The sequence below is a fragment of the Schistosoma mansoni genome, chromosome 4 (assembly GCF_000237925.1).
Source record: "Schistosoma mansoni strain Puerto Rico chromosome 4, complete genome".
Classification (NCBI taxonomy): domain Eukaryota; kingdom Metazoa; phylum Platyhelminthes; class Trematoda; order Strigeidida; family Schistosomatidae; genus Schistosoma; species Schistosoma mansoni.
The window spans coordinates 15,960,765-15,974,810 of record NC_031498.1 but is presented as its reverse complement, the minus strand read 5'-3'; the positions used below and the strand labels follow the sequence as shown (position 1 = coordinate 15,974,810).

The 14,046-nt window shown below is 38.7% G+C and overlaps 1 protein-coding gene across 1 annotated transcript; it reads left to right on the top strand.

The window, feature by feature from the left end:
• Positions 1-7,671: 7,671 nt before the first annotated feature.
• On the top strand, positions 7,672-8,517 carry Smp_198040 (hypothetical protein; the record flags this gene model as incomplete). Its single annotated transcript, XM_018796973.1, has 1 exon — positions 7,672-8,517. The coding sequence occupies one exon, from the start codon at positions 7,672-7,674 to the stop codon at positions 8,515-8,517; it is 846 nt and encodes a 281-aa protein (XP_018652061.1).
• Positions 8,518-14,046: the final 5,529 nt, after the last annotated feature.

Below are 14,046 nucleotides of genomic sequence, written 5' to 3'. Positions count from 1 at the left end.
ACATTCAATTTGAATTCGTCACTAAAATGAATATTGATATATCGGTGGTCTGAGACAAATATCTACAGTTAGACCTACTTAAGTTCCAACAGACAAATAGCATTAGGAAACGCATTCTGATCTAGTTGTTTGAGATCATTTGGATTGTATTTGCCTAGCTACTAAATACTGTGATAAGAAATCCCTGGACATTCCAATTAGTAGAAGGGCTGATATAAATACAGAAGTACATTTCACGATATAAACAATAATGACGTACTTAGCAGCTTAAATGAAGTATGATGCAAGGACCTTAGATTTGTTAAGTCTTTAAGTTGAAGCTTACCACTCCTTTTGTTAATCTCGTCTCAAAGATCTTTTGGGTTGACTTGTCCCAAACAGAACCTAATTTTACCTTTTCCTTGTGGTACTGGTGGGCAAGTAAATGATGATAATTGTTTCTATGGCAATCTTATGTAAGCGTGTGTTTGTGAGTTGTTTATGATGGTCATCATTACTTACGATTGCCTGCTTCGTACTTGTTGTGTCTCGTATGCCGAATACTTTTGACTGCAGGGGGATTTGTCACTAACTGTTCCTATGAATGACCTCATGAACAGGATAAGACTCAATGGATATAGACAGAATAAAAGGGGACAGTTACTGGTCATGAACTTATAGTACTGTTCTAAGTACTTAAATGCACACGATTTGAATTTTAAAGCTTGGGTTACTTGTACTATGCTTAAAGTTGCGATCGTCCTTATCTTATTATTCGAATCTGCATTGTTTTCTACACTTTTAGTTTCTCAGCGTTGTGAGTTGGCGGTGAAATTAGTGGTTACATTTTCGTCAGTTTAATATTATCTGAAAATGAATGCATGGAAAATAGGATGTTGGTTGGCATATGATGAACAGGACTGTCAGTCAGTCAGCTACAACGTAGGACTAGGCACATATATGCATCGGTCCAAGTTGCCATACCTCATTAGCACAACAAGATGAACACCGAATTCATAGTAGGTAATTTAATTATGGTAATATATAAAAGAATGATAGTATATAGGGATATGGTACAGGAAGAAAGATATGAAGCAATGTTAATCTCATAGTTTAAGGGAAGACAGTGTATACACTTACGCCATTTTGATCGATTCTTAGTCATGTCAATATAGTATGTGACACTGACGGTTATGTAGAACTGCGAGATAATGACCACCTGTTATTCTAAATATTTGCTCATGACGCAGAGTTTCGCACCAGAATTTGAAACGATTACGAAGTTTATTGAGACAATTGATATTGCATCTAGCTTACATCAAAGGAATTTGCGTCCATTTGTATGGTTTGTAATAGCTAAATGTTGTTTTTAGTTATTGACTTATGGATGACCGTTTGTGTGATTTCAGAAGAGGAAAAACAGAGATAAAGGGGATTTGTAACATCAACACTGAAGCTAATTGGCATTTCGTGAAACGGGAAGTCGTATATTGATGTACTAAGTTCTAGCTCATACACAATTACATATGTGACAGGGCTGACTGATAAAAATCTGACAATTTCCTCTCATTACTTTGGTAGAACACGAGGCCGATTTGTCGTAATTTAACGAAGTTTCGCAATCATTTCTAAGACTATAAGATTGGGTCTAACTGTAGTTATTTGAACACATAAATATTGGTATGAAGGGGCACCGAATACACATGCGCTACACAAGTCACTTGATTTGTGTGTGAGCTGTGATACTGTTCGGGTGCTTAGACCGAAGCAGGTGGTTTTCTTACGGAGCCACATCTGGAGTCTTCTACCTAAAAGTTTTAGTCCACAAGGCAGTGGAGCATCGTGAGGAGATGCAGTCCCATGGTAGCCGGTGACCAACAACAGGTTCATTCGCCATTTGTTCTTTCAGGATGCTTGAGCATATGTGCACCATTGGTTTGTAATCAGGGTTTTCCAACTCCCCTAGGTGGACCCTCCGCATCCGCTAACCCGGTTAGAGCACCGGACATTCGCATTTCGTCCTCTCAATTTCGTGAAAAAAACACCCCGCCACGAGAGGGCAGTGAGAACTTCCTTGGAGGAAGCTGTATACGCGTGGCCATTTGAAAGCTTTTATAGAGGAAGAGCTGACTCTTCCCATCATTGGCCGTACCATGGCGTTCTGGGGATTTTAACAGGAACTAGCTTTTATACGCCTACATGGAGATGTTCATACTCATGGAAAATCATGAACTAATCATAAAGAATATTCTTTATATGTCCCACTATTATTCGTTACCTTGTTAATTTTACTAATGTTTTTGTGTTCGACTTGCATGTATTTCCTCTTTTTAGCCCCAAGTTGACCTGATCACGCTGACGTAATAGAATATGTCGACGAAATTCACACACAAGGTAACTAATTGTCGTTAGCAATAAATTAACAATATAAGGCGAATACGAATAAAATTAGGAAGAATATATTTCATGCTTACAAAGTTGCAGACAGACGGTAATATATGGGTGCAGAGAGGATATGTTGTACTAGCAGATTCGACTCAATTAACCGCAATCGGTACTATTTTTAAGGTTAATGTACTATGTAAGGACTTAATCACATAACGTACACGTTAAAGATTCGCTGCAGCACTCAATGTCCAATCATGTTGTTCGAATAAGTCAAATGAATCTGGACGGAATAGAAGAAGCTGTCACTTAAGGAGCTCCTTATCTAGTAGCAGTGGATTATCGATGTATCAAGGTAGGAACCTATGTAAATGTAATCATAAAAGCGAGTTGGAGTTTATGGATAGTAAGTGGTCACATATACCTGCACGTATCATAGACTCTTAAAATTTTGAGAGTATTGAGGGAAGTGGTACCGGTCAGTAGCCTAGACTTTCGCGGACTTGACTCTCTGGGAAAATTCTTGTAATGTTTATCGGCCTTCAACTTTCTGGCACCGTCCCTGTGCTTAGAGAATGTGAGAGATCTTGCTAAGACTGAAGCCGCTCCTCTCAGTACAGCAGTATAAACAATACTCGAACTAGGAAATGTGTCTCTGTTTAGATGCTTCAGTTTCCGAAACGTCAATTCAGCGCTCAGATTAACTTCTGAGAGTCCTAATGAGTTGCAGGTGAAGCTCTCTCCGATGTACTTAATATGAGATGGTTGAAATGTTTGAAAATATTGTTTTACCCGAAGGTCAGTGGCATCACCCCGGTTATCGGTTGGGCAGTTATGATCTTGAAAGTGGGAAACTTTTGGTTTTGAGGATGGAGATTACGGTTATGGAGTTGAGTAGAAGTTTTTGCAAAATTCAATTTCAGACATCTCGTAAGTTCAGTTTATGCGGAGCTTGCTCTTCTACATATAGCACATAAACTCTTTGTCGTCTCGCACTAAAAAAGAGGAATCTCACCTTCGTAAGACTATACATACTTGTTTTAACACCAATACAATCCTACTGTCTGCACAATTTTCGATAATTATCTGACACATAATAACTTGATCGAAAAAAACATTGAAACAGTATCTTGAATACGGCGACAAATTCGTAAAAATGAGGATATCCTCAGCAGCTACCTGACCATGATAGGGACTCATCACATTTCCAAAAGCTTAAGTCACACACGTTCCATACATTTTATCCTTAAATTTAAATGGTGTTTGCGTCTTTCGCGAGGTCAGATGAACTCGGTTGGATTAAATAAGAGGGCTAGGAGGTAATGTGTAACAAGTAACTCGCTAAAATTCACCGGTTATCATCGATTCCCACATAGCTGAAACTCAAACAAGATAAGCATTGAACTTAAAATGTACGATTTGGTTTCGTATGACATTTCTGCAAACGAAGTCACAAGTAATAGCAAACGCCTTATATATCGCTTTACTTATTCGTAATTAGAGTGAGCACATAGAATTATGAACTATTTCGGTATTAGTACATTTACCTTGGGTGCGACTATGATGAACCCTGATCCCGAAATCGTAGATTTGTCATGACGTGACTACTTAATCTACAAGTCGCATCACTGTTCACACTGACTCGTCCTACAGCGGGAATCGGTAATATGACTCCTAGCATTTGTGAAGAACATATTTAAGGTGGGGAGAGAGTAATATAGTTGATAACATAAGCTTAAGGTCGTGTGGCCACTCCCGCATGACCAAGCCATGCTATGCCGACCAATCGTTCCCACGTTCACCAACGTTGAGCTCTTTGTGTTACGTGTTGAGAGCAAATCTTCACAGTAATTATGCACTCAACCTCAAAGATCGTGTGATTAGAAACCAAAAGCACCGGAGCGAAATATGGGTATTATTTGTAAATAAAAGCATATTTCTTTTCTATAGGTTTGCAGTACAAATTTTGTGAACACTACGATATGTCTACTTTAATGATGTAACACGTTAGTAACAAACATATAGATGTACAAGCTCATTACAAGGGTTTGTAATTTACCCTTTTAGAATTCATTGTATGGTATTTACAGTTCACACTGACAAGTAAATATTATGTAAACGCTTCTCATTTATGTATAATGTATTAATGATTTTCTGACAGTGTTTGCTATACAATAATTTTTCAACCTGAATCTGTTGCATTGAGACAAAGTGTACGTACGTGAAAAAGTTTTTATGATTAGTCACGGTATTTAAAGTAAGTGACATTTCCAACAAACCACTGATTTCCTGGTGTACTTTCCACTTTACAGACTTTCAGTAAGAATAACCATATTTATAACTTACGATACTGACATTTTATTCACACCTTAATTCTGTCAGTGTTCTTCTAAAGTGATTACAGTTCTTGTTAATAAATGTCTTTCCATCCATGCGTCAGATTTCCAAATCTCATCAACAGTGCGGGAAATCCGTTTTCTTGAGGAATAATAGGCTGGTGACTTATAATTTTGTGTGTATTTATTCGTTACGATTTTAAGCAAAAAGTAAACAATTTAGCTGCGATGAGCCGAAAACTATTCAATAAATTGTAGTGTGAACGAAACAAAAAAAGCTGTTGCTTTTTTGTCTAGTGGCCACAGATCACTGATGTCCTCCAATAGGAATTAAATATATAGAATTAACAAGCAGATGAATCGTCAGTAAATCAATGTGGTACATTTTTTGGACCCTTCAGGACATTCTAGATTTAGTATCCAGGGTTTCTGATGAAGTTGTCTATACAATCACAGTTTATGGTATTGTAGGGTCAGTGAAATGTCACTGGACCCTAGCCAAATCATCCGACAGTTGGGTCACTATATCTATCAGATCATCGACCCCTCGTCAAGGTCAAGGACAATCAACGTGCATCAGTTAATTATGCGCCATGGACTGGCCCATGCGGCAGTGGTTCTACTTCGCTTGTATCTACTTTAACCAATGTATTCCTGTTATGACATCCCTTGTGTTATACAGTCTTCAGAGCACCCATGGTCCCTTGATACGTCGATGGGGCGATCCACATAAGGTGCTGGTCGCGGTGTGTGACTTCGAGGTTAGATTGTTCGTTACACCGTTCCCGTCTAACTCGAGTAGGCCTCCAATCATTCGACATAGATCATCAACGTTGATGGTCTACAATATGTAGATAATAAGTCGTGATTGCTTCTGTGTGCCTCGAATTTCCAAATACAGTTTTCAGATGTAATTTAAGTCGTTCTATATAGTACTACATATTTTTATTTGTCTAAATATAACATTGTTTTTGGGCTGTTTATTTAATTCGTTGCTGTTGTTGGGCAAATACATTTGGTTTGCCTTGGAATTATTTTTGATGTGGATTAATTGCGTTGGATTTAGGCGGATCATGATTATATAAACCTACTACTCATCATCAACCACATCGAAAGCTTCAGTTGTCTACCTGATAGAAGCCTCATGTTTAACTACTAATTTCCCCTAAATCCTCAACTCTTCATTTATATAATCTACTAAAAACTTGTACTAAACGAACTCTCTTATCTTTTGTTGCTAACGCCTTTGAGGTGCATGGATGCTTTTGCCGACAAACCTTTTATGAATAAGAGATCTGAGTGAATTGTATATCGTCGTAGTAACGGAGGTAACAATTCAAAAGCCAGTAAACTTAGCAACAGTTTATCAATCAAACATCATATATTCTGCACATATCTAACCCAATTCTATTTGGAGTATTTAACCAGGATTGTATTGCTCAATATTTTCATACCTAAGTCTACTTGCGAAAAGTAGCGGGAATCAACAATGAAAGTATCAAAAATGGCCTGAAAAAGTGAACATGACGTATTTAACTGTAATTAAAGCTTGAACTTGTCTGAGGACACCATATTCCGGCCAACTGATTGATATTTATTAGTACTGGACCTATTAGACTTGGTTTATATTCTTACCAGGAACAAATAAAATAAGAATTCGCGCCTTTCATGCGTAATAGCTACTCAGCAAACTTTAGAAGGCGGCAAAACATAGCTTACTACAACGGCAATTTTCCATACTTCAAAGGACAGGAAATGTTATCTCACCGTGTTTTTGTATTTCTCAAACTTTTGTTGTCTTAAAGTCATAAAAGCGCCATCTTCGCCTCAAAGAATCTATCTTGAGTCTAACATCTGGTAGCTTTTTCTCTCTTACAATTTCGCCCAGATTAACAGCTGACTGACGCTTCGCTCCAGCTAGCTAAATAGCGTTTACGATATTTCAAGTTATTAATCTACTTTCGTCCTATTTAAAGCGTTTACACTAGTTATCTTTTTATCCTTGATATCCTTTCTGAATGTATTACATTTTTTCCATGGTAATAGCCTTAATTTAAGCTCAACCGACAAGTCGTATTTCAGCATAATCACGAAGAACAAATATAGGGGACCTGGATGCCATCAAACCATAACGTATGTGATGCAGTGTAACAAATCTAGAGAGTGACTTCACGAAGCGTGCACACATCTAACAGAAACTACCGGCAACAGACTCGGAATGACAGGTCTCAAGTGATCATATGGTATACGAAATATGAATACTGGTTATATGCTGCTCAAGATCATCAGTCTTCTGATATGTTTGACGAAAAACTGTCAACGGTCAGAAGACGGATATTCAATTGAACGGCTTGCAGTGAGATAGAGGAGAACCTTCAAAAACATTAGTGTAAATGGATCATTTGTCGGAACTAGTGGTGTGTTGAAAATCAACACTGCCACTACATAGACTATGTTAGACTCTCATAGTAAACGTTTTTCCCCCAACATAGCAAGTGAGGTTGTAACAGCTCAGGTTGGTTGGTTAAGAGTTGACCCCAAACAACCAAGCATATGCTAAAACAGTATTGTTCAAGTATTCATTCACTTCCTTACCTTTTGTAAGCGTTATATTCCCTACTATCTTATATGGAATGTTGAGAGCCTTTGTTTGTCTGAACAGATAATCCCACGCTCCACTGTGACTGCGCGAAGATCGAAATAAAGACCTATTCACTACTTCTCTGGTTTCTTCTATCAATAGCACGAGGGTTACCTATAGGCACGAAAGTGGTGAGCCCTTTTTGAACACAATTTAACCTCATTTCTGTTATTAATCTTTTTTTTTTTTTTACTTAATCGTAAAAGTAGACCGGATTATCCGTAAACTAAGTTGAGTATATAACTAGTTTATTCCGTATTATCTTAAGTTATTCGTGTTGTAGTAACCATTTTTCGTGCTAACTTTATTGCTATATTTGTCACATACCTCATGTCAGACTCAATAGAAACCCATAATCTGGAGGATTTGTCACCAGTGGTGATAGACACTGTTATAACTACGAAATCCCGACTTCCAGAATTTGATCGTAGTGATCCTGAGTTGTGGTTTGCTCAACTAGAGCATTATTTCACAAGACACAATATCAAATCTGAAGGGATTCGCTATAGAGACTTGTGTTCTATCCTTCCTCCTTCAGTTGCCAAAGAAGTCCGTGACTTGATTTTAGATCCACCATTACCACAACCATACACCATCTTAAGACGAGAGATAATAAACCGTTTATCATTATCAGATAGTCAAAGAATCCAAAGACTTTTTCAAGGTGAAACACTAGGTGATCGGTCGCCGTCACAGTTTTTGCGTCACCTCCAAGTGTTAATGGGTGATAACACGGTGGGTGAAGCAGTCCTAAAACAAGGATGGATACAAGCTCTCCCATGCTACGTCCAACACTGTTTGGATGCACAAGATCCTGAAACCTCATTATCTCATTTAGCGCGTATAGCCGATAGAATAATGGAGAGAGGTCCTCCAACTGGACCAGGCACAATAAATCACACACAAAAAGTAGAATCAGCAAAAGACCCCGTCATAGAAGGACTCATTGCGAGTGTTAAGAGTCTCACTGAGGCTGTCACCAGAATGCAAATGGGTCATAGAAACAGGAGCAGGTCACCACAACGACCACGATCCAAGTCACAAAACAGGTCACAAATGTCCAGACAACCCGGGCAGTTTTGTTGGTACCACTGGAAGTTTGGTGTCAACTCAACCAAGTGCATGCAACCATGCGCCTGGCCTAAGCATAATTCTAAGACAGCGGGAAACGAGTAACCCCTCCCCAGGTCGCGACGACTGAGGAGGGGCGCCTAAACAGTCGCTTGTTTTATGTTAGAGACAGAAACTCTGGCTTGAATTTCTTGGTGGATACTGGCGCTGCTCTTAGCATCATCCCTCAAAATAAAACTGAGATTAGTCGAGAAACATCATCAATTACACTTCAAGCTGCAAATAAAACTAAAATTGCGACATTTGGGCAGAAAAACTTAACCCTAGATTTGGGGTTCAGGAGGCAATTCCCTTGGGTTTTCACGGTAGCCGACTTAGATCTGGCAATACTGGGGATGGACTTTCTAGAGAGATACGAATTTCTAGTTGACACCAAGAAACGGCGATTAACACTAAAAGAAACTTCGTATTACACAAAAGGCAAAGAAAGTCACATCAGCTCTCTTAACTTGATTCAAACTCCTCCAGTAACAACAGCGAAATTCCAAGATATACTCGCGGAATTTCCAAACTTAACTAAACCAAACCCACAGCCTTCTAAAGACAAACTAAAAGTAAGTCACACTATCAAAACCGAAGGTGCACCGGTTTTTGCAAAACCCAGGAGACTAGCACCAGATAAGCTCAAAATCGCTAGGGCCGAGTTTGATTATATGCTACAACTGGGTATTATCCGTCCCTCTGATAGTCAATGGGCATCCCCTTTGCATATGGTCCCAAAGAAAAATGAAGGTGACTGGCGACCGTGCGGGGATTACAGAGCCCTCAACCGTCAAACCGTACCAGATAGGTACCCAATACCGCATATCCAAGATTTCACAAACGGTTTACACGGTATGAACATATTCACTAAAATTGACTTAGTCAGGGCATATCACAATATCCCAGTGGCTGATGAAGATATCCCCAAGACAGCTATTACAACACCCTTTGGCTTATTCGAGTTTGTACGCATGCCATTCGGCCTGAGAAATGCGGCACAGACATTTCAAAGATTCATAGACAATCTACTTCGAGATATGCCATTTGCGCAGGGGTATATAGACGACTTGTTAATTGCCAGCCCCGATTTGCAATCACACGAACAGCATGTAAAAACAGTGTTAAAAAGACTGGATGAACATGAAATAAACATACATCAAAGTAAGTGTGTTTTCGGTGTTCAAACTTTAGAATTTCTCGGTCACACAATAAGCCCAGAAGGGATTAAACCGATCAAAAAAGAAGTAGACACCATTAAACAATATCCCATACCTAGTTCTCTAACACAACTGAGAAGTTTTCTAGGTCTAATTAACTTTTATCGCAGATTCATACCAGGTTGTGCACAATTAATGCAACCTTTGACAGATTCACTAAAAGGAAAACCAAAAGAATTCAAACTGTCTTCTGACGCTGTCGAAGCTATTAAACAGCTTAAAGATAAACTAGCTCAAGCAACTACGTTGATGTATCCGAATTCTCTTTCCCCACTTGCTTTGATGGTGGATGCTTCTGATAAAGCAGTAGGCGGTACCCTTAACCAACTGGTTAAAAACGCCTGGAAACCAATTGCTTTCTTCTCAAAAAGACTCGCTCCAGCAGAGACAAGGTATTCTACCTTCGGGCGAGAACTTCTTGCAATCTACCTAACCATTAAACACTTCCGACACATGTTAGAAGGCAGGGAATTTATGGTCTTTACGGATCACAAACCACTAACGAATGCACTAAAAGCGAGAGCTGATAAATACTCACCTCGAGAAGTCCGACACCTTGACTATATATCACAGTTCACAAGCGATATCCGACATGTCGAAGGTCAGGACAATCAGGCGGCAGATGCTTTATCTAGGCTAGAAATAAACGTGCTACAGCAGTCTACAGTAAACTTCGAGACGTTGAGAAACGAACAGGAGCAGGATTTAGAATTACAAAACCTGCTTAAAACAAACAATTCAAGTCTTAATTTAAAACAGTTCCCATCACCTGTCGATGGTATTCTAATCTACTGTGACACGACCAAGGCAATGCCGCGACCTTTCGTTCCCAAAAGTATGCGAAAGTTGATATATAATAACTTTCATTCTTTGTCTCATCCTGGCGCAAAAGCTTCAACAAAACTAATCAATGCCAGATATATATGGCCGAATTTACAGAAGAATGTACACAAATGGGTTAGAGAGTGTTCAGCATGTCAACAATCAAAGATAAATCGTCACACAAATTCACCCATAGGTGTTTTCTCGCAACCAGATGCACGTTTTGCCCATGTGCATATCGACTTGGTGGGTCCTTTACCACGTTCAAACGGTTTTAATTATCTTTTTACATGCATAGATCGATTTACCAGATTCCCTATAGCCATCCCGATAGCGGACATCACAGCGGAAACAGTAGCCAAAGTTTTCATGCAGAACTGGGTAACCATTTTTGGTACACCTATAACAATAACGACGGATAGAGGAGCGCAATTCGAATCCGAACTATTTAATAACTTGGCTAAACTTCTAGGCTCCAATAGGATACGCTGCACTGCATATCATCCTCAGGCTAATGGGATGGTAGAACGTTTTCACCGTCAGCTAAAAACCGCTCTTATATCTCACTCAAACCCCAATCAGTGGACAGAATTCCTACCGTTAGTTATGTTGGGAATACGAACATCTGTCAAAACTGACGCACAGTGTTCAGCTGCGGAACTGGTTTTCGGAACAACTCTGAGACTACCAGGTGAATTTATTAACCCTAATACTAACAGTCAAAAACTTAATATAGAAAATTATGTAGATCAACTACGAGATCACATGTCTAAACTTAAGCCGATTAATACTCGTGAACAATCGCGCGCCGTATATATACCTAAAGACCTAAGCAATTGCACGCACGTATGGATAAGATGTGACAAAATAAAAGCACCACTCAGCCCTCCATTTGAAGGTCCTTTCAAAGTCGTCTCAAGAAAATCTAAATATTTCGTGATAGAAAAACATGGAAACATCGACACAGTAAGTATTGATAGGCTAAAGCCGGCTTATCTAGATCATGAACCACCATACGTGTTGTTAGATCGTTTAACTGACAAATCCATTACGGAATCAAAATATAAAGATGATAAATCTTTACAAATGACTAAAACGGTTCGCTGGGCACATCCGATTAGTCAGTCAAGGATGTTGACAGTTTCGACTGCAGGATAAATCTAACCACGTAGCTAATCAGACCCTGCATCTACTTAAAAATATTTTGTTTTCTTCATTCCGCCTCACATACAACTCCCCAGAACTTTTACCTTTGATATATAAGTGTTATGTTAAATATTTTTTTTAAATACTGGACACATAAGCTAGGTATTCCGAAACGATGGCTGAGGATTTTATTCAAACTCGTACAACTTACACTGGCAAATACAACGAATTCAAAAAGCAACCCAGGCGAGTTTTATAATTTCTTTTTCTGGTTAATTAACTATACTGGCTATACATATATACCATATGAACTAATTCTAAAAGTTTTCGGTCGAAGATATGTTTAGTAGCTTGATACAATTACTATGGTCAAGTACTTATTAAAGTTCTCATCATTTTTTTTTAAATTTCTGACATTGAAGAATCAATAACCGTGAAGATATGGTACAGTACGTTACTGTAAGGATACTATCTTAGCCGCGTTGATTCCACATACCTAATTTTAAACACAACGTATAAAAGAACTGTTAAGTAATCATAACATTGAACTGACGATATGACTATCGTAGCTATGTTAACGTTAAACCAATTATTATTAGTGGCCCATACAAAACCCTGGAACTTAACACTAGCGTTATAAAAAAGACATGTTATGTCAATAGCTTATATATATACTTTTTTTCTCGGTTTAATAATAACGTAAAAAGAGTATTTGACACAACTGTACTTGATCCGCATACTCAACACAATTTTTTGCTTCTTAACCGTATATTCGTTTCCGTTTTGTGGATTACTCTGATGCACCCTTGGTTACGCACCTAGTTGTAAAAAGCGGTCATCACCGGCTCAAGGTCATGCACTTGATCGATTTTGTTAAAGAGCCCAACTTCTAGCAAGTTCACCCTTTTACATATACGCATTACAAAAGAGTTTTTTTTTGTTGCTGTTTTCATGGTTATTCGTGCACAAGATATCTACACTATGTTTATTTCCTTCCAGAATACCAATCCGTTCTGGAGGCCAAGCACTTACATGAACGGAACAATTATCAATTGCATTTATGTATTTCCATTTTGTATCTTATTATTTTAGGCAGGCAGTGGAGCAGTTCTTCAGGTTTGCTTGATTTCCACCATTACCTTTGAAGTAGACTCTTCTTTACTTTTTACTTGAGGGCGACTCAAGAGGCAGGTGAGTAAACACCTGATAGCCGGTCTGAGCATGGAAAAATCGTACCTCACCAACATGGTGTTGGGTAGCCCGCTCGCGGCACTTCCTCAGATATTCTTATTCCACATTCTCACACTTTCTCTTGAAAGCACGCAGCAAACCGTCAGCGATAGTTGTAGAAAAGATCACATGCTACAAAGATGACAAGCTGGTAAATGAAGAGACATCCATGGACTATCATTGAAAGCGTTAGTCGTAACTGATTGTAAGTCAAATAGTGAGCGAGTTGATAATTTCGCCTTGGGATGAGAAATAGAACGAAGGTGTTATCGATAGATAGGTTAATCGAACCGACGTTCCTACGGAAGTCGATTCTAGGGGGAAGCTAATGTAACAGCTCAGGTTGGTTGGTTAAGAGTTGACCCCAAACAACCAAGCATATGCTAAAACAGTATTGTTCAAGTATTCATTCACTTCCTTACCTTTTGTAAGCGTTATATTCCCTACTATCTTATATGGAATGTTGAGAGCCTTTGTTTGTCTGAACAGATAATCCCACGCTCCACTGTGACTGCGCGAAGATCGAAATAAAGACCTATTCACTACTTCTCTGGTTTCTTCTATCAATAGCACGAGGGTTACCTATAGGCACGAAAGTGGTGAGCCCTTTTTGAACACAATTTAACCTCATTTCTGTTATTAATCTTTTTTTTTACTTAATCGTAAAAGTAGACCGGATTATCCGTAAACTAAGTTGAGTATATAACTAGTTTATTCCGTATTATCTTAAGTTATTCGTGTTATAGTAACCATTTTTCGTGCTAACTTTATTGCTATATTTGTCACATACCTCATGTCAGACTCAATAGAAACCCATAATCTGGAGGATTTGTCACCAGTGGTGATAGACACTGTTATAACTACGAAATCCCGACTTCCAGAATTTGATCGTAGTGATCCTGAGTTGTGGTTTGCTCAACTAGAGCATTATTTCACAAGACACAATATCAAATCTGAAGGGATTCGCTATAGAGACTTGTGTTCTATCCTTCCTCCTTCAGTTGCCAAAGAAGTCCGTGACTTGATTTTAGATCCACCATCACCACAACCATACACCATCTTAAGACGAGAGATAATAAACCGTTTATCATTATCAGATAGTCAAAGAATCCAAAGACTTTTTCAAGGTGAAACACTAGGTGATCGGTCGCCTTCGGTCTCTCTGTGAGTAGGTTTG